The sequence below is a fragment of the Artemia franciscana genome, chromosome 21 (genome assembly GCF_032884065.1).
Source record: "Artemia franciscana chromosome 21, ASM3288406v1, whole genome shotgun sequence".
NCBI classification, from domain to species: domain Eukaryota; kingdom Metazoa; phylum Arthropoda; class Branchiopoda; order Anostraca; family Artemiidae; genus Artemia; species Artemia franciscana.
In genome coordinates, this window is record NC_088883.1 from 20280738 (window position 1) to 20302011 (window position 21274).

A 21274-nucleotide genomic window follows, 5' to 3' on the forward strand; every position below is an offset into this window, starting at 1 on the left:
TTGAAAATGACGTGAGTGTTTAAATTGCCATGGAATTTGACGATTCCCTGCATGGAGGTCCGTGTCCGCTATGTTTAAAATTAGGACAAGATTGGTTATTGAAGCTATCCCCTTTGAATGATGAGGAAGCTGTGTTTTTTTGCACAAATCCTGAGGTAGGTAGACCATCACTAATGGGACATGGCTAGATATAAACCTATAGGCTACCTAATTGGTTAAATTTAAACTTATCATGGTTCCTTTTTGTGATTATGCTCACCTTTATGAAACCCGACATTCAAATGAAAGCAGTTCCATTAGGCCTAGACTTTTTAGGCCACTTTAATCAGAATGTCTAACCATGATTAAAGAGGGCCTTGACCATGATCTGGGGGTCTTATCATATGTTGTTAACAACAATTTTTCAATATTTTTTTTATAAAAAAGGCTATTTCCAGAGCTTTATATGAGACATTTGTTGTGCATGGTCAGAAAAGCAACCATGACATTCTGAAGAGCATAAAGTAGCCTGTCTTTTCTATACATAGGCTCCTAATCTTGGACCTTGTGTGTATAGGGCTAGATAATTAGGGTTAGGATTGGATTAGATCAGTTAAGATTAACTGACTATAATATTAGAAAACATCTTGTTTTTAAACATTCAAATTTGCTGTGGAAAGTGCTGTCATGGAAAGCAGGTTGTCCTTATCTGGGTTGGGAGGATGTCATAAATAAAGATTTAAAAGAAATGGGAAGTTCCTGGGAGGGTGTAAAGAGGGAGGCTTTAAATAGGGTAAGACAACCAGTACTGGGACACTTTGATCACTCTGCCTATACTGGGACAGAATCTTTGATTAGATTACAAAATGTCCAATACTGGGACAAAAGACTTTAATCTTAGACACCCAATCTATGGATTTTTCTGGGTTGCTTCCAAAAAACCTGTTGTCTTTTGTCCCAGTATTGGACATGTTGCAATCCAACCAAAGATTCTGTCCCAGAATAGGCAGAGTGATTGAAGTGTCCCAGTACTGGTCATCTTACCCTAGATTATGTTGGAGAAGGAGTGTGCATAGCTGTGTTGGCCTCAGGCGGCTTGGTGCTGCAGTGAGTTAGTAGTAGTAGTAGTAGTAGTTATAACTTATACAGGAACAGCAACATTAAGGTGTTCCTCTATTCAAAACTGGTTACAGAATTCCTTACCTCTATTTATGCCTTAATATAGTTATTTAAAAATATCATCACCTTAAATCACAGCTTGGACTGATTTAAGGATTTTCCATCCTTGTGATACTGATCATGATAATTCACCTTAATCCATCTGAGAGCTTTAACAAGCACCCTTACATACACTTTTTTCTTTAGCCTATAAGCTTCCAAGTGGTATCACAAATATATTCTTTGTTCCTACACCATCAGATCCAACTACTTCAGTCACATACTGTTTTATACTTAATTGTTGCTGATGTAAGATAATTTTAATTTCTGAAAAATAGCTATCAGAAGCCCAGATGACACAATTTTATACTTTGAGACAATAAATACAGAAAAAAGACAATAGTGCTTGTCAGATAAGAGATGTCAAAAGATGCCAAAATGAATAAAACTTGCTTAAAAATCCTCTGTCAAAGTTTAGACAACATTTTCTAAGATAAGGTTCAAGCTTTAAATGTCTGGCTAAGATTGGGCTCTACTCTTGTCTATCAGTATATTTTAAATTGTGGGTGTTGTATATAGTTAAAATATTCAAACCAATTACATATTTATTAAGAAGATTTTGACCCATTCAATGGTGAAACAATCCACTTTGTTGATAGTAGCCTATGATAGGAATTTTACAATGCTTTAGCTGTTAATGAGTAGATTAGCTGACCAAGTACTGCATATATTACTCTAATTTAGATAGAACAAAAGTGAACATATCAGTTGATGTTTTTTTATTCCCTCCCATAGCCTAATTCAATAATTGCTTCAATGGGAAATTATATTTCAAATGTTAATCAAAAATCAACAAATAAGTCAATCAACTAGAATTTTACCAAATATTCAGACTAATTACATATTTATTAAGAAGATTTTGACCCATTCAATGGTGATACAATCCACTTTCTAGGTAGTAGCCTATAATAGAAATTTTACAATGCTTTACCTGTTAAAGAGTAGATCTGCTGGCCAAGTACTGCATATCTTACTCTAATTTAGATAGAACAAAAGTGAATATATCAGTTGATGTTTTATTATTCTCTTCAATAACCTAATTCAATAATTGCTTCAATGGGAAATTATATTTTGAGCCCTTAAAGGGCTCAAAACAACCCATAATAATAAAAAGTTTAAAAATGTTCTTTTAAATAAACTGGGTAGTAAACAAAAATGTAATTTGTAACTGATTTAGGGAATGATAGTTACTTTTTTCATTAGCCTTAATAATAAAATGTTATTATGAAATAAATTTGCAGAAGTTTTAAAAAGAGCCAGAAACCTCTTAAAATAACATTAATTTTGCTGTGGTGATGTTTTTGAGGGGCTTAAGCCTCTTTTTAAAAATTCATGCAAATTTATTTTCAAGGTAATATTTTACTATTAAGACTAATCAAAATAATAATTATCATTCCACTATGGATTGTTTTACCTTTTGGGGCCTGATTTAGCCCTTAAAATGTAATATCCCCCAGAAGCAATCATTAAATTGTGAAAGATTACTTTCATCCTAGCTAAATTATGTTATCAGCTACAAATTTACCAAGTTTCTAGGGCAAATATATGCTAGATCCCATGACTGGTATAGGGGCAAGGTGACAACACTTCTTAATTTTATGCTCTTCCCAAATGTAATGATCGATTGAAATCACAAAAGTACTTTAATAAACACAAGTGCTGAGTTGTCCCATTCCTTATAGTGCATTGCTTCACTTTACCTCACCCTCTTGTAATAGAGCAAAAGAGTATGATGCTGAGTTGCTGGACAGCTTATCATCACTATACAATATTGGCAAAGTTCTAGTTGAGAGGTTGCTTGGTATATCAGAAAGTAGTTGAGTTAGGTGAATGAAACTTTCAAGAAATAACCTGGGACTATATATATATATATATATATATATATATATATATATATATATATATATATATATATATATATATATATATATACATATATATATATATATATATATATATATATATATATATATATATATATATATATATATATATATATATATATATATATATATATATATATATATATATATATATATATATATATATATATATATAGGCTATATATGTATGTATATAGTATTTAAATTATATAAATTCTATTTAAATTATAATAATCTAATTATATTATATGCATAAAATATACCTTGGCAAGATGTTAGGACTTAGGAGATTGCATAGATCTTCTTTAGTATCTTTTTAATGTGCTTTAGTTTTTAGAAATGCAATTCCTGTTATTTTGGCAGGATTCCAGCCAATTAAATTTGTTTCTCCCTAAATTTATTAAATAGACTTGATTTTCAAATTGGTAAAGTTCGAGCTTTATTTTTATTCCTTTGATATAGAATGTAAAAAAGCAAATCAATTCATCTGCTCTTTTAAAATGTACTAATTACTTCCTTTTTTAGTTCTGTTTTCAGCCCTTAATGTGACACATTGTTCCTTATTGTTTGCCAGTAGAAAACAACTATCAAAAATTCTGATAACTATTTTAAAACAACAATAAATACATAATATCTTGATAAGAGAGAAAAAAAATGCATTGCCTCACTCCCCCTATTGGTGCATAAATATATAAACACAAAGATTGTAAAAGGTCAGTGCCCTTAGTAGGGGGGGATTAGTGCTGTAGGTAATTTAAAATATATCCCAAAGAGGTTGTTGAGGATCTGGATTCACTCCTAAGAGTTTTAATCACCTTCATCAACTAATTTCAAAATATACAAAAGTCCTTTATCCAGGCTGCTACTAATAACTCACCACAGTTTAAAGCCACCTGTTGCCAATACAACTATACACATTACCAAATCTGTATTTTTACTACTAATACTACTAATAACTCACCACAGCACCAAGCTGCCTGAGGCCAACACAGCTACTCATGCTCCTCCTCTAACCCATCTATTCATGGCCTCCCTCTTTACACCTCCCAAGAAGTTTTTAAATCTTTATTTAAAGGATGACCTGCTTTCTATTTAGCCCCAGACAGTTGGCAAAAAGGACAATCTTTGGCAATCTGTCATCCTTCATCTGCAGAATGTGGCCTAGTCATCTCAACCTTTCTTTCATTATAGCCCTAGAAAGCAGGATTGAACTACATTTTTCATACAACCTGCTGTTTGAAATACAGTCAGTCAGTTGGGTACCCAGAACAATCCATAGGCAATTTCTCTGGAAAACATATTGTAAATTTTCATCTGCTTTTTGGAGTGCCCATGCTTCAGAGCCATATTTGACCACTCGTCTAGACTGCTAGTAATAACTCAACACAGCTTAAAGCCGCCTGTGGCTAACACAACTATACACATTACCAAACCTCTATTTTACAACCTAGAAATGGGTTTATTAATTTATTAGATTTGTATATGGTTTCTTAATGAGTATGCTATTAACTTGAATATTTTAGCCATATGTAATACATGGTGCTTATAGTTTCTAATGCACTGAAAGTGAACAGTGGGGTCTAATTACAGGAACAAACCACAGAGCAGGGGTTCAGCTAAGGGGAAGGGATGAGACTCCCCCCATGCTCCAGGGTGTTTGCATGCAGTGCTGATACATTGGTATTCAGCTTATGTTTTTAGTTTAATTTAGCTTTGTCAGCATTACAGAATGTCTAAATCATAGACAGATTTGGGTGTAAGAGAGACCAATACTACAACTGCTAACAGTTTTTTTTTGTTTAAGTGTGCATATCCAATTGGCACTCCATTGGATGTGAGATCTGAATGGGTAGTTCCTTTCAGACTAAGAGACTGGATTAGAAGAAGTACCAGAAAAAGACATAATACTGGATCTTCGGGAACTGGATCTCTAGGTAAGACTAATGAATAAATATGATGGAAGTAAAGAGCAAAGTTGAAATTTAAAACCAACAAAATGTGTGTGGTATGTGCACTTGTTGTATGCACAAAACTAGTTGTTTACAGAAAACATAAAAGCAATATATATTTGAAAATAGCAACAAAGACCACACTGCTTTTCCATATCAAACAAACACAAAGTAGAAACAATAGGGCTAATCAATTTCTTGATTAGCTTTGAAAACTTGCATTTAATCATTTTCATCTGTTTTGTTTGAATGAATCTGTCATCTCACTTCATTCTATTTATCAATCCTGGTTGAACTTTGTTGAAGTAAGGATGCTTGGGCTGTTTTTAAAAAGTTTTTTAAAAACGTTATTTGTTGTAATTCTCACATTTTAGTGTAAGTATATATATATATATATATATATATATATATATATATATATATATATATATATATATATATATATATATATATATATATATATATATATATATATATATATATATATATATATATATATATATATATATATATATATATATATATATATATATATATATATATATATATATATATATATATATATATATATATATATATATATATATATATATATATATATATATATATATATATATATATATATATATATATATATATATATATATATATATATATATATATATATATATATATATATATATATATATATATATATATATATATATATATATATATATATATAAAGATGAATTCTATAATTGTTTAGTTCATTTTTTTTTTTTTTTTTGCAATGTGTTAATATTTGTGATTTGGTAAATTTTATCATATTTAGTTTACCTATTGTTGCTAAAAAGAGGGATATATTAACAGGATAAGCTTGTTTTGGTGTTACTTGGTTGTTTTACATTTGCTGTTTTTTTGCATAGGCATGTATTTTGGGGGTGATACCTGACACGGGGATGCCATGGATATTCTGTGGTAGCCACAACACTTGGCTGGGTAGAGAATTTAAAGTGGCGAAACCCTATAGGCCAGTGTATTCTCCCGATGAGCCCTTGTGTTGGGTTGTTGCCTCTGAATTATTTGTCTTTATTATTTTTTCTATTGTTTGGTAAATGACGACTTATACTTATTGACGACATGACGGTCTGTCCATGGATTATTCTTTATGGTTGATTGTGTTTGGCTATGCTGTTTGACCTATGTGATTGTATGGATGAGTAGGGTTGAGGCCTCATTCAAGTGCTGGTCTATATTAATCACTAATTTAGGAAAACAGTCTTCCTTTTCTCCTTCTGTCTCTTTTTTTTTTTTTTTTTATGTGTTTGTGCTGTTGCATTGGTGATTTCTCTTTTCATGATATATATATATATATATATATATATATATATATATATATATATATATATATATATATATATATATATATATATATATATATATATATATATATATATATATATATATATATATATATATATATATATATATATATATATATATATATATATATATATATATATAGATAGATAGATAGATAGATAATTTTATTCACCCACTCGATACAAAACCACAAATGGCACGAATGGAGTACAAAGAAGAAAAGAAAAAAAAAACAAAAAAAAAAAAAAAAAAAAAAAAAAAAACAAAAAAAAAACAAAAAAAAAACAAACACTTAACTGCACAAACAAAAACAAACGTTACGATACACCGCCAATAAATAAAAACATTATTACAAAAACTCACTAAGGACGAATTGCAATTGCCAGACTACTAGGCCCAAGCGACCCCAAAAATTCAGAACGACGTTTCGTCACAGCAGCAATCGGATCTGTGATACCGAACCTTGCAGACATCTTAGAATTTTTAACCCACGGTGGGGTATTTAAAAGAAACTTTGCATATTTGTAAAAAAGTGATCGAAGGTTTCTTTTATCACTAACACTAAATATATGCCAAAACGGTGATAAAGCCAGAAAGTGTGGGATCACCAGTGCATTATATAGCCTAGCTCGAATTTGTCGATTATATTTCGCTTTAGTTGAAGATAGCGCCCCGTAAGCCTTACGTGCCTTTTCTGCGAAATTACTTATTTGGCGAGCACGTGTAGATGCCATGTTATGACCTATAGGCATTCCTAAGTACATTATGGAGTCAGACAGTGGAACCTCTTGAGCACCAAATTTGACAGCAAGATCTATACAATCTGCATTTCTCCTATTGAAAGCAACAATCTCGCTTTTACTTGCATTAAAAGATAGGCCTATCTCTCTATAAGCATCATCTAGAATCTGAAAATTTTCTTCAATACGAGACAAACATCTACTTAAATTAAAAATATCATCTGCGTAATTAAGTAATGTTACATCCAAACCTCGGAAAATGCAGCTCATTTGCACTAACTTTTGGGCCTCGAGAACACTATTATTATACAACCGGGGTGACGAAATTGCACCCTGCCTAATGCCCTTTCTAACCGGAATAGCATTTGGTAATACAATCGGCCCGTTAGGAGACGGGACTTTAACTTGGACTCGAAGCTTCTTATACATATCCCGAAAAGGCAAAATAACCGATCGGTCCACACCACGTTTATGAGCAGACACTAATAACTGGGGATGTATCCCAGAATCAAAAGCACGTCTAACATCGTGACTCGCTAGAATAAGGGAATCATTCAGTTCATCAGCTTCTATTAATATATTAGCAAGAATATAATGGACGTGCTCGCGACCAACACCTTTTTTAAATCCGAACTGATTATCGGGGGTAGAACATTGAAAAGCAATATGATCTATAACTAGCAATTCCATAAGCTTACATAAAACCGGCGAAACAGTTATAGGGCGGTAAGATACGCATTCAGACGGATTTTTCCCTTTTTTCAAAATAGGTGTAATTACTCCAGTACCAAAAACGTCGGGAACGAGACCAGAATTAAAGATAATTTGGAATAGAAGCTCTAAATGACTCAGGAGACCAGCAGTACCATGTACAAGATGCAACCCACACAACTTGTCGACACCTTTCGATTGTTTCTTTTTTAATTTTGAAATTGCACGAATCAGATTAGGAACAGTTACTATGTAGCCAACACCAGAACTAGGCAATTCCATGAACTTATCAAGTTCGACTTCATATTTATCTTCAAGATCTTGTTCGGGTGGAGAGAACTCAGAAGTAAAGTGGGACACCCAATCTTGCTCAGAGATCACAGGTTCAACACTATTCTGATCACCATTACGTTTAAGAAATCTCCACACAGCATTTGGGTCATTACTTATCAATTGACTATGTTGATCGATCACTTCACATTTATGCTTAGACAAAATCTTGGCAAATCTGCGTTTGCTGAACAGCCGAACTTCATTTACAACACCTGATTTCGGACGACCACACTCGTTCCAGAGCCTAAGCCAAAATTTTGCACGACCACATGCTTCACTTAGAGCAGGGTTTTCGGACCACTTTGGAATTTCCGTTCCCACTCGGACTTTACGAATGGGGACCGCAGCGGCCTCGGCAGATAACAGTGCGTGAGATATTTCACTACAGTAGATGTTTAGTAGCAGCTGTTTCTCTTCATCTTGAATACATACACTCTGCTGTAGTAATTGGAACGGCACTTTAATCTTTGTGAGAATCTCATCCAATACGTAATGATAAGTAGCCAGGTCAATTTTACTCCAATTAGTTTTGATTTTCCACTTCTTTTCATTAGTTGGGGGGTTAGGAGAGGCAGGAATTACTCGAAAAGTGTTTATAATTGGAAAGTGATCAGACGCGCTTACGCTCAGATCTACGTGCGAATTGCCGCAAGCTGGAGATTGGATGGAACTTAACATGAAGTCGAGAGATGAAGTCGAGCCTGAGTTATGGATATAAGTAAAACACAGATCATTGTTAGCAAGACGAAGACCGTCACAGGAAGATAGGAGGATCTGTGCTCGAGCGTTAGACTCATCAGTCAAGTCACAGTTCACGTCACCAGCGACTATACATTCAAGGCCCTGGCTAGAACAGCTGCCCACCGAACTCGATAGCTTACTGCAGGCTTCACTAAATTTTTTTTCTGATTTACTGTCTCTGTAGTCTGTTGGCATGTACACAGAGTGGATAACAGTTTTGTGCACCTTAACAGCAACAAAAAAGTCTGAAGATTTATACAGAATGGGATTTAACCTGCTGCTAACAAGAATGGCGATTCCACCGGACGGCCTTCCCCTGCCCGATGACTTTGCAGGAGTAGCAAATACTTTGACGCCATCGTTTAGCTCAAGCAGACTAACGGCTTGATTCGAGAGGAAGTGTTCCTGCACACAGAGTACATCGTTATAACATAACAATCCTTCTAACAGTGGCATTTTATCAACCACTCCACCATTTAAGTTCCATGAAACAACCCGTATAGAATCACCGATCATTGTTTAGAAATTAGCTTCTGAGCTACTGGACATTGGAAGCTGTAGCACGGGTGTCGAGAAGAACCACACAGAGCGCATTTGGGGGCATTTTGGCATGGATTGTCCCGAGAGCTGGAATGATCTCCACCGCACTTTGAACATTTCGGGGGATCTACACAAGATTTTGCTGCATGTCCGTAGGACTGACAGTTGTAGCACTGCATCGGTAAGAATTTAAATTCTGTAATGGGTAGTCGCTCGTAACCAAAAATGGGCGGAGAGTTCATTGCGTTAAAGAGATGAGCTTTGCTTTCAAACTGTAATTTGAATGACCGAGTACTACCAATTTGTACGGCCTTAACACAGTTCGGTACAACTGAGCGCAGTTCGTCATCTGAAGTTTCAGTGGGAACGTGGCGGATTATTCCGAAGAAAGCGGGAGTTTTTACTTTAACACTTATAGTTGAGTCACTTTTACCCACTGCCTCAGCCAGGGACTCGGCAGCATTCTTGTTGTTCAAGACTACTCTCCATTCAGATTTCCTAGGTTTCAGCTCCACAATGTTCGAACTAGTATCACCACATACTCTGTCCAAATAGGATTTCCGAGCGCTAGGGTTCGAAAGATCTTTCGGGGGATTCTTCAAAACAACCGCATATGACAGTTTCGACATGATCGTGTTGGTTTCTGCCGCAGGCATAGCAGAGACAGAAGGAGAGGGATTAGAATCCACGTAACTATCGAACTTAGCACACAATTCGTTTACTTTCCGGGTTAGGGTAGCCGTCACTTCTCCCGGGATTATCGGAACTTCATCAGGTTCGAAAATCACAAACCGCGGCAACGAGATATTTTTATCTTCACAAACCCGAAATACTTTTAATATGTCCAGGATATCATCGGTGTTCTTCGATCGCGCAGTAACACGTGTGGTAATTCCTGCTAGGGGCCACAATAACTCCTTCGCCATTGCAATTGCTTCCTCTGAGAAAAACTCGACTGCTTTTTTCGCTATATCCTCCGAGCGATTACCAGCTTTTATCGCACGGAAAGCATAATTCAGTAACGCATTCCAAACCAATTTCTCATTACTCCCCATCGCAACAGCCACGTCACAATCCGTAATGCAAAATCAAAGTCCGAGGGGAGGAGCCAGTTCAATAAACTACGACGTAATACAGAGCTATTTAAGCTAATAAGCGAGGGAAGCGTAGTTTCTTGCTACCTGATCCCCGCAGTTTAAGGGAGTCACACTCCCGGCAGGTACAACGGCCCTTGCGACAAGAAACTCCCCTCTTCTGCTCGCTTATTAGTAAAATTTAATAATATGAACGCACTCTAGAATCCGCTATTAAGAATTATTATAGATGACGCTGTTTTGCTTCCAAGCAAAGAGCATAAATTAGTAACAATATTATAAGGCAACTCCAGTTAAATAAATCTATTCTTCAACACAAATTATATGAGAAGAATTGAAAACTATGCTTCCTTACTGTTCCTGGGATCACAGATTCCAAATCGAGCACAACCTTGGTTAAAGAATCAAACTATTTTGATTCTTTAAAATAGTTTATTTTTGATTCTAAAAAATAGTTTATATATATATATATATATATATATATATATATATATATATATATGTTTTTAACTATATAAACTTGCGAATATACAACATTCTTTGCTGTCCCATTGTCTGTGCATATAAATAGATTGTCAGGTTTACCGACTCTTGAACATGCAATTGTCCATGGGAAAAACAATCTGAATTCAGATCTATACCTCATTATTCTAATGATTGCCCTTGAGCTTTGTTGAGATCCATCATTTGTGTCGTCATTTGTGTCCCGGTGTCCCAGTCTGTAATTTCTCTTTGAGTGTCCCAGTTGTCATTTATATTCCCTGTGTCCCGGTCGTCATTTGTGTCCCGGTGTCCCGTGTGTAATTTCTCTCATTATTCTAATGATTGCCCTTGAGCTTTTTTGATGGTGATTGCTAATCAAACATTCCTTATGTCTCGGTCGTCATTTAAATATCCCCCTTGTGCCCCCTGGCGTCCCCGTTGTAGTTGTGTCCCTGTGTCCCGGTCGTCATTTATATTCCCTGTGTCCTGGTTGTTATTTGTGTCCCGGTGTCCCAGTCTGTAATTTCTCTTTGAGTGTCCCGGTTGTCATTTATATTCCCTGTGTCTTGGCGTCCCAGTCGTCATTTGTCCATGGGAAAAACAATCCGTATTCAGATCTATACATCATTATTCTTATGATTGCCCTTGAGCTTTGCTGATGGCGATTGCTAATCAAACATTCCCTGTGTCCCTGTCGTCATTTATATATCCCCCCTAAGCCCCCCGGCGTCCCCGTTGTAGTTGTGTCCCTGTGTTCCGGTCGTCATTTATATTCCCTGTGTCCCGGTGTCCCAGTCCGAAATTTCTCTTTGAGTGTCCCAGTCGTCATTTATATTCCCTGTGTCCCGGTCGTCATTTGTGTCCCGGTCTGTAATTTGTCTTTGAGTGTCCCGGTCGTCATTTATATTCCCTGTGTCCTGGTCGTCAGTTGTGTCCCAGTTGTCCATGGGAAAAACAATCCGTATTCAGATCTATACCTCATTATTCTTATGATTGCCCTTGAGCTTTGTTGATGGTGATTGCTAATCGAACATTCCCTGTGTCCCCGTCGTCGTTTATATATCCCCCCTGTGCCCCCTGGCGTTCCCGTTGTAGTTGTGTCCCGGTTGTCATTTATATTCTCTGTGTCCCGGTTGTGATTGCCCTTGAGCTTTGTTGATGGTGATTGCTAATCGAACATTCCCTGTGTCCCCGTCGTCATTTATGTATCCCCCTGTGCCCCCCGGCGTCCCCGTTGTAGTTGTGTCCCCGTGTCCCGGTCATCATTTATATTCCCTGTGTCCTGATTATCATTTGTGTCCTGGTGTCCCAGTCTGTAATTTCTCTTTGAGTGTCCCAGTCGTCATTTATATTCCCTGTGTCCTGGTCGTCATTTGTGTCCCGGTCTATAATTTCTCTTTGAGTGTCCCGGTCGTCATTTATATTCCCAGTGTCCTGGTCGTCAGTTGTGTCCCAGTTGTTCATGGGAAAAGCAATCTGTATTCAGATCTATACCTCATTATTCTAATGATTGCCCTTGAGATTGTTGATGGTGATTGCTAATCAAACATTCCCTGTGTCCCGGCCGTCATTTATATATCCCACTGTGCCCCCCGGCGTCCCCGTTGTAGTTGTGTCCCTGTGTCCCGGTCGTCATTTATATTCCCTGTGTCCCGGTTGTTATTTGTGTCCCGGTGTCCCAGTCTGTAATTTCTCTTTGAGTGTCCCGGTTGTCATTTATATTCCCTGTGTCCCCGTGTCCCGGTCGTCATTTGTGTCTTGGTGTCCCGGTGTGTAATTTCGTCAGTTGACAAACATGACGTCAGTCGACAAACAACTTCATTACGACATACAGCTCAATCCTTATAATGACATCAGTCGACACACAAACATGACGTCAGTCAACAGACACACACAAACAATCAACTTATTTTTATATATATAGATAGATATATCTTGGACATAGGGCTGAAATATCCCCTGAATTGAATTCCACAGTCTTGAAAAAAGAAAATAATAATAAAAATAAAAAAAAAACATTTCTCTATTGTTTCTACTTTGTGTTTATTGAATATATATTTTCTGTAGAATATAGATATAGACTTCTTAGGATTTTTTTTTTTTACATTAGAACAATAAAGTATTTTAGGATGTTTTTGTATAATTTGAATTCATTTAATTTGCATATGTGTAGTAAACTCTTAATTTTTATGACACATCTAAAATGAGTGTGTTCCAATAGTTTAAAATTATAGCCTAATTTAAGGAATTTGCATCATGGCTTAAAAATCTCTGTAGGCCTAGTATAAGCAGAAATAACAGGGTATCTGCGGTTTATACTATGGTTGATTACTTCTTGATTTGGGTGATACTAAACTTGATTTTTACAGCTAAAAAAAATACTATTACTTGCTTTTGATATTAGGGCTAGTGATACCACAATGGTACTTAATAAATAAGTCTATCATTTTGTATAGTCTTGATAACTTTTCAGTTGTGAAATTAAATTTCTTCTTTTTGTTTGAATTTTCCAAGAATTTAAATTGTATACAAAAAACATTCTGATGCAGAGCTTTATTAATTATCAAGTACAAAATATCAAGAACTTTATTAATATTATTTTATCTTCTGTAGGCTACTTAGGGACTTTCCTGCTCATAAACCCTAAAGGGGTTTGATATATGCTTACTAGAGGCTACATTCCATTAAAATTTCAAGTGAACTGGAGGAAATTTTTTTTCGGACTAACAATTTTTTTCTCTGATCAAGTGAAATTTAATTACAATATTATCTTTATTTCAGGAGTACACAAGAGTAGAAACAATCAATCAAATTCCAGTTTTTTTAAAGCAAGTTAAATTTGTTTAAGGAGTAATAATTGCTTTTATATATTTATCTTAGCAGTAAAAGATAATTAAAAAAAAATTCATAAGTTTTGAAAACGAGCTTGAAACCTCTCAGAAATGACAGTGAAATTAAACAAAAAGCACACAATTAGAATCCAGGGATGAAAATGTATAACCAGATAAATCCTATGTTTTCTAAACCAAGAAAAATTTTGGCTGCACCCAAGGCTCTAAAAGGAATTTGTGATGTTGAAATAATATTGCTGAAAAGTAATTCTTTAAATTTCGGCTCTAACGAACCGCGGTTTGCTCTCTACTAGGCTGCAGCTACTGCTGAAAATATGAAGTAAAAAAAAAATAAAATAAAAATCAGCAGGTAAAAAAGTGACAAAGATTTTTTTTCACTGAAATCACAAAAGTAAAATAACAAATGAAAATAATTGGTACCATCTAGGATTGAAACTGACATCTTTTGTGCTGGTTGGCATTCAATACATGGAACTATTGCAGCAGGAGAATACACATCTGATTTTTGAATTTTATATTAGAACATTGGTTTCAAGCACAAGAAGGCTGTGTTTTCAATATGAAACCGGGCGAAAGTTAGCTGCAGAATGGTATACATCTGGTTATAGATTTTCATCCCTGGATTTTAATGGTCAAGTTTTAGTTTAAATTTCTGTCATTTCTGAGATGTTGAAGCTCGTTTTCAAAATTTATGAAAATTGTTGTTGTAATTATCTTTTACTGTTAAGATAAATATATAAAAGCAATTATTACTCCTTAAATTTAATTTGCTTTTTTTACTAGGCAGTCTTTTCAAAACTCAATTTTCGCTTTAAATTCCTCAGAGGACTTGATAAGGGTATATTCAAAAGGGGGGCTGCAAATACCTAATTAAGGATTTTTGGCCATAGGGATTTCTACGGTGTGCTGCTTGTAATTTTTAGGCTAAAATGTGATAATCTCAGGTTTTCAAAATAAGGAGGGGACTGAAAACATCAGTTGAGTTTTTTCAACCATGGTAATTTTTCAGACTTCAACAACCATAGAATCTGGTTAATGCAACATCAAGTAAGGATGCTTACAAATGACAGTATGATTTTTGTTTATTGCTAAAAATGCCAACGTGAGTGGTGTTGACGTTTTTATCTGTTATCAGACGAAGTGTCAATGTGTTCATTTGTCACTGAAAAAATGATAACTTTTTTTATTATATCAGATAATGTTTTGTTATTTATATTTATTAGTTTAATTTATTGGTTGCATTCATTTATGAGCTTTACTGAAAACAAATTATCATTTTTCTTAATTTTCCAACACTAGGGCTGTAAAATTAGGTTTGTTAACCTGTTTTTCGGCCCAATGTCAAGGTGAATCAATATTTTATGTATTTTTTTACAAATCAGGTCCTCTTGACCCAATGGCTTTCCAGCAATTGTTTCAAGCCAACCTAACAACAAATTTTTCAGTCTCTGTTTTCTGGGACCTGGGGTTTATTCGATTGGAAATTGAAAGCATTTACATTTTTTTAAGGATTGAAAATAATCCGACCCTTCCCGTGCCCTTTAATATCTGATCAACCTTGTAAGATAGTCATTTTGTTCAGAATAGTCAAAAGGTCCTAATAATATGCCTTCGTGGACGTTATGACCCCCAAAGTTCCTGGGGCATGAGATGTAAATTGTGCAGTCGATGTTCTGGTCTTTAAAAAGTTTGAGGGGTGTAGCCCTATTCTTGTTTGTGGTAATTTCTTTTCATTTCAAGTTTGACTGAATTATCAATTATCATTTCTGTTTGTGTTAGGATCCATTTATTCATCCATAGCAGTACCTTTTGTCTTGAAAGTCATTATTCACCTCTATTTCTGTTTGTTTTATGTATGAATTATTTTATGACTATTTTTCTGCTCCTTTTGGGTTCTAGTAGGGGTTCTTCTTTTCTTTAAGAACCTTTTTTTTCTGGAAAACTTTTAGTGAACTAACCACTAAAAAGAGTTGCCTTGTTTAAGCGTCATTTTTTTTACCTTGAAAGTCATTTTATATGGGTTCAATATTACGTTTGCAGGTCTCTATGAATGTAATCCTATTAGGGTGCAATTTTCTTAAGCCAAATTTTGCCATTGGCGAGAAACATTTATACTGAACGGCACCTTCATTGTTGGTAGAGCGGACAATTTTGGGGCAGTGGGCAAGATCATTGAATATAAAGGTGATGATGCTTCGTGCAATGACACTTAAAAGAATGGCATTTTATATGATGACGGGAAAAAGCAGCACGTAAGACAATGACTAATGAAAACAATGGCACGTCTTTTGATGACAGAAAAAAGTGATAATTCGCATTGGGAGAACAAACGGTGCTGCTTTTTTTCAGAGAAAAGAACCGGTAGCATTCTCTTTTTTTTTAATAACCAAAACAAACAGTGATATCTCCTCCAATGATCAAGGAAAAGAATTAAACTCTTAAAAATGACCAAAAAATTTTGTTTAGTGAAAGCGAAATTTTATTTTAGTTAGTTTCTCTACGTTAGGCTCCACGTGGTCAGGGACTTTCTGTTCTAAGTTTCAAGCCATCAAAAAAAAAAAAACAAAACAAAAAAAAAAAAAACAGTTCGTTTTCTCGTTTTTGGCCATACATCGAGACACATCAACGATTTTATTTTTATTGGACGTCCATTGAAACTTCCCCCGAATAATCAAAGAAAATATTAGCACTCTTAGACATGACAACAAAATCAGTGACACAAAACTGTTACAAAATATTGTCGTTGTTTTTTGGCAAACGGTCTGGACATATTCAACTATGGCTAATGCTTTAGATTAAAAAACATTGTTTTGTGGCAGCAAAGCAAAACGCCTAACTTCAATCAAACTTAAATTTCGCTTGTCCAAATCATCAACAATCTCGACCTCTTACAAGAGCGTTAGTAAAATTAAGAAGTAATGTGCAACAGAAAGTTTGGACTATTAATTAGATTTTCGTTGTGATCCTGATGCTGTCAGTTGTGATCCTGATGATCTCTGAAAATGGTCGAATTTGCGGGGTACTGCTCCCCGGGGACCTTGCGCTGTAAACATTATATTGAGTAACTTTCCATTATCATTTTTTGGTTTAAATCTATATTAATTGATTTATCTAACCAGTATTTGATTTCTGTTAATGGTAAATTTTTAGTAATTGATTGAAATGGTTGTAAAGTGTCTATAGGAGAGTGCTGTAATGGTTGATACATAATTGCACAAGGACCAAATGTATTGTAAAGAAGTACAGAATTTCATCAGATAAAACTATAAACTCAATGTTTACTTCTGGTTGGCTTTGGAACACTTGCTACAAAGAAATTTGACAGTTCCTGTAGCAAGTTTGGTTGCCACTTTTGTATAGATTCCTATTTTATTATAACTTGGCTGTGTTAAAATCCGCAATTTCTTTTACAGGAAGGTCATGTACCAATCTGGCAAACACCTCTGCATCGGGTTCACCGTTATGTCACTTGTCGTCTACTCAGACTAGCCCCGCTCTGTCAACCATATCAACGATAAGTAGTACTAGCTCTAAGCAGCCTAAAGTATCTCCTATTCAATTAGATAGTTTAAATAGTCCAGGTACTCTTGATGCTGGTAGTTCGTTCCAGGGTAATTTAGAGGCTCGTAATTCAACTTCGATTGAAGAGGAGGGTACTTCGATTATCAAGACAGATGGTTCTCTTACTGGTCTATCGCTTTTTGATATCGATAATGGAACGTCAGTGAATCGGCAGAACAATGAAAATATCGAGCAATGTACTGAAAAAGAGTCCTCGTTAACTGTGTCATCCACCAAAGCTTCTGGCCAGCCTTATGACAGACCAGGACAGAGTAGTGATGCAGTGATTATTGATACGCTAGAGGAAGCTTACAAAGAAAGAATTGGTGAGAAATTGGCTGTGTGTACAAATGACGGACAACAATCGAAAGGTCTAATTTCAGCTAGCCCTCATTACGGTGTACAAATTCAGTGTTATGGAGGATCTACTGACTCAGAAGCTCCTAATGCCTCTGTCGGAAATCGCTCTAGTAATTGTGAAATTGAACATGTATTCAGCACAGACTGTGCCACTTCCTTCGACTATGCTAAACCTATTGCACCTTCAGGTATGAGTCAGTTATCCTCATCGCCGCCTTTATTTGACTCTATTGAAGGAGGGGTTGTCAGCTCATATTTTCCGCTTTCTTCAATGGTAGAGGTGGCCAAACCTCTCAATGCTTCGGTTTGCTATGATATTGATGAAGACCTGAATCTGCATCAGGATACTGAGCAAACTGAAGACTATTCGTTTCTAGGTCGCATCACTGCAGCTGAAGAAAACCAGCCTCTTGGTCAAACCACTATGCCTTTTTGCTCAAGGGAAGTTACACTCCCAATTAACGTTGAAACCCCAAGTTTTTCTGTATATTCAGATTTAGATACTAACTATTCTTTTGATCCTACAAATCAGAAAAAGGAAGAAAGTGTTTCTGACCAAAAACTGGCTGGGAGTGGCCAAAACTATGATAGTTTGCAAAACGGTATTAATACTTCGCTTGGAGTTATACCTGTAGATATCACACTCAATGAATTTACTTTTGAGACAATGATGGGAACTGATGAGGGTAAAATCAAGGAGGAATTAGATATATCCTCAGAAGGTGCAAAAAATGACTCAGAAATCTACCAAGGTGAAGTAACAACTAAATCCGAGAAGGATGAGTTTCTGCAGAAGTTAAGTCTGCAGAAGTTGATGAAACATTTTCAGCGAAAGCTAAAAAATCCAAGCATAGAAGTGTGAAATGCAAAGCAGATGTAACTGACAAAAAGGAGCACCTGAATGTATCATTAACTGAAAATTCAACTGATTCAACTCCACAAGGGAATGAAGTTGTACTCTACAGTGGTACTTTAGTCATTGACAACATTGAGAGTACATCTACCTTAGAGACTCCTGTGCAGAATATACCCAAGTCAGTGTCTTCTGATAAGACACCTGTGACTACGGTTGAACAAACCTCCGTTGTTGTAGATAATGATGCTAAAGCTGATGACGTTAATCAATCAAGTTCTCTAGTCAACATTGTACAATGCCATAGTAAAGATCCAAATGTTTGTTTTGAGTACTGTGTTAGTTTGGAAAACGCTCATAAGAGTCCCTCAGGTGTTTCTAGATTTGATAAAGATAGTGATAAGAGGGCAGCCAAAGAGAGTGAGCCAATGGGTCAAGCAAGGATGCCTGCTAAAATTGAGAACCTGCGTAGTGAGGCAGCCTCATCTGTGTTAGAGAAATCTATTGACTTGACTCCAAAAAGATCTCCATCCAATTCAAAGAAGACAAATACTTCTGAGTCGTTTAGTGCGGATACTAGGACTGAAATTCTCAAAGCTTATGCAGAACTAGAGGTGAAATGTGGTCGCAATTGGAATCTACGCCCCCGAAGGTAATATAATTTAAAAGTTTTTAATCTGTGGTTCCCAACCCCTTAAAAAGAGTTTCGTTGTTGAGTAACCCTGTCCACAAAGTATTATTAACCAGGCACAATTTAAATACACAAAATATATGAAAACCGACTATATTCATAATGTTACAAAACAAGACTAAATCTAACTAAAATTTCATTATTACTGATTCCTCCATCGCTGATATTTTTTTCACAGGCCTCTGCATCCCCCCTTGGGGTACACGTACCACAGTTCCGATCCACTGACCTGGATCATGGTCCTATTTTATGTTCTTTTCTTTCGTTCTTTTTTATAGTAATTTAAATGATGTTATATGCATGTGTTTTTTTTTATCATATTCACCCATGTCAACTTTTGGTTTTGGGTGAATCATAATGCTTCGGCCACCTCCCACCTGCTTTGCCAGCCCTTGCAAACACTTGTGCGAGTAATAAACTGAAGCCAGTTGTATGTCGCACAAACGGATTCAGCCCTTCTTTCTTTCTTTTTTCTACACGTCTTTATAAAAAGTTAATATGAAGAGTTCCTCTTGTTTAATTGAAAAATATAACAGCGCCATTGGGTGTATATATATATATATATATATATATATATATATATATATATATATATATATATATATATATATATATATATATATATATATATATATATATATATATATATATATATATATATATATATATATATATATATATATATATAGATTTGAGAGCCTTTTTGATTCAATGAGTTTGAGTCTGAACTTGCAATAGCACACGCATACGAAATCACGAACAACAACGACTATTAAATATAATATAAACTGTATACTCGTTTGAAAACGATCATTCATTGATTCTAATCCATTTTATTGGTTATTATAAGATGATGTCTTGATCATGGAAGAAACCACCGCAGGTCTAAAGGGCTTTAATGAATTAAGTATAAGTTTCATTTAAATCTGGCACTTGTTACTTCTACATAGCTTTCTATTTGAAAGCAGAAAGAAACGAAAGTTCGGTGTAACGACTTCAAGTGGGTCTTTTATCATATACTACAAAGCTCCTCTTTAATTTACATATTTTAAGTGCGGACACAAAATCAAGTGTAAAGCATCCGTTTTGGCTCCATGCGAGAACTTTACGTAGCTTTCTATAATATAAGGTCACGTTAATCAATCCAGCTTGAAGTCCACGCTTTCCATAAATATTGTTGAAGTTAGAACCACTTTCTCGCTAGGAACTGAAATTGTTGGCATCGGAAAAAGACAAGTTCTAGTCTTGTCACCTAATTAAAATGACTATGTTAAGCTAAGACAAAATATGATTTACAACAAAGTTGATTTAAAATCACTTTTGTTCAATTAAAAGGGCACTAGAAATTTCAAAGTACAATCGAGTAAGCTCCTTTCCGAGTTTTTACGACCACTTCTATAGGAAGAAAAACAACAGGAAGAAAAAATCAAAATAATGCATAGAATGCACGTCGTTCTTTAGTACTCAATTCTACTATGTTGACTCTGGTTTAAGAAGAAAAGATACAAAAAAAAGAAAATAGTGATGTATTGAACTACGCTATGCGTAACAATGCAAAACTAAAATGAGCAGAATTTGCCACGAATTATGGTATTTTAAAAATAGTAAAACTAAATTCTTCGTCATCATTGTTCTGATCTCATTTGTTTTTGTCTTTTTTCTTGTATTATTTCCATTAAAGACCAAGTCAGGGTTTGGGCTTAATGAGGGTTTGAGGGGACGTCGACCTCATTCGTTCATTCTAACTTCCGCTCGTTTTAAGCTTTGATTTACTATGCTAAGTATATTGGCTTGAATATGACCGAATGTAAGCAAATTTAAATTGTGTTAAGTTTTAGATTTGTTATTTACTTTTTTCGTAATTTCTAGAAATTTACTCTCACACTGAATTCTTATCATCGGGATTAATCGAAATCTTTTA

At 35.1% G+C, this 21274-nt stretch overlaps 2 protein-coding genes across 2 annotated transcripts in view; both read left to right on the forward strand.

Moving 5' to 3' along the window:
• On the forward strand, positions 1–18893 carry LOC136040877 (uncharacterized). Its single transcript, XM_065725277.1, has 3 exons — positions 1–155; positions 4885–5014; positions 17302–18893. Exons 1-3 carry the CDS (start codon positions 30–32, stop codon positions 18669–18671), a joined length of 1626 nt encoding a protein of 541 aa, XP_065581349.1. The 5' UTR covers positions 1–29; the 3' UTR covers positions 18672–18893.
• The window catches only part of LOC136040704 (uncharacterized), a 10177-nt gene continuing 7575 nt past the window's right edge, over positions 18673–21274 (forward strand). The window contains exons 1-2 of the mRNA XM_065725005.1: positions 18673–18685; positions 18753–19314. Of these exons, the coding sequence (XP_065581077.1) occupies positions 18673–18685; positions 18753–19314 (575 nt within the window). The remainder of the gene's footprint in view (positions 18686–18752; positions 19315–21274) is intronic.

Coding starts and splice junctions, on each gene's coding strand:
- LOC136040877 (XM_065725277.1), top strand. CDS start 30: ATGGAATTTGACGATTCCCTGCATGGAGGTCCGTGTCCGCTATGTTTA. Junction 156..4,884: donor TTTTTTGCACAAATCCTGAG/GTAGGTAGACCA, acceptor TTTTTGTTTAAG/TGTGCATATCCAATTGGCAC. Junction 5,015..17,301: donor TTCGGGAACTGGATCTCTAG/GTAAGACTAATG, acceptor TTTCTTTTACAG/GAAGGTCATGTACCAATCTG.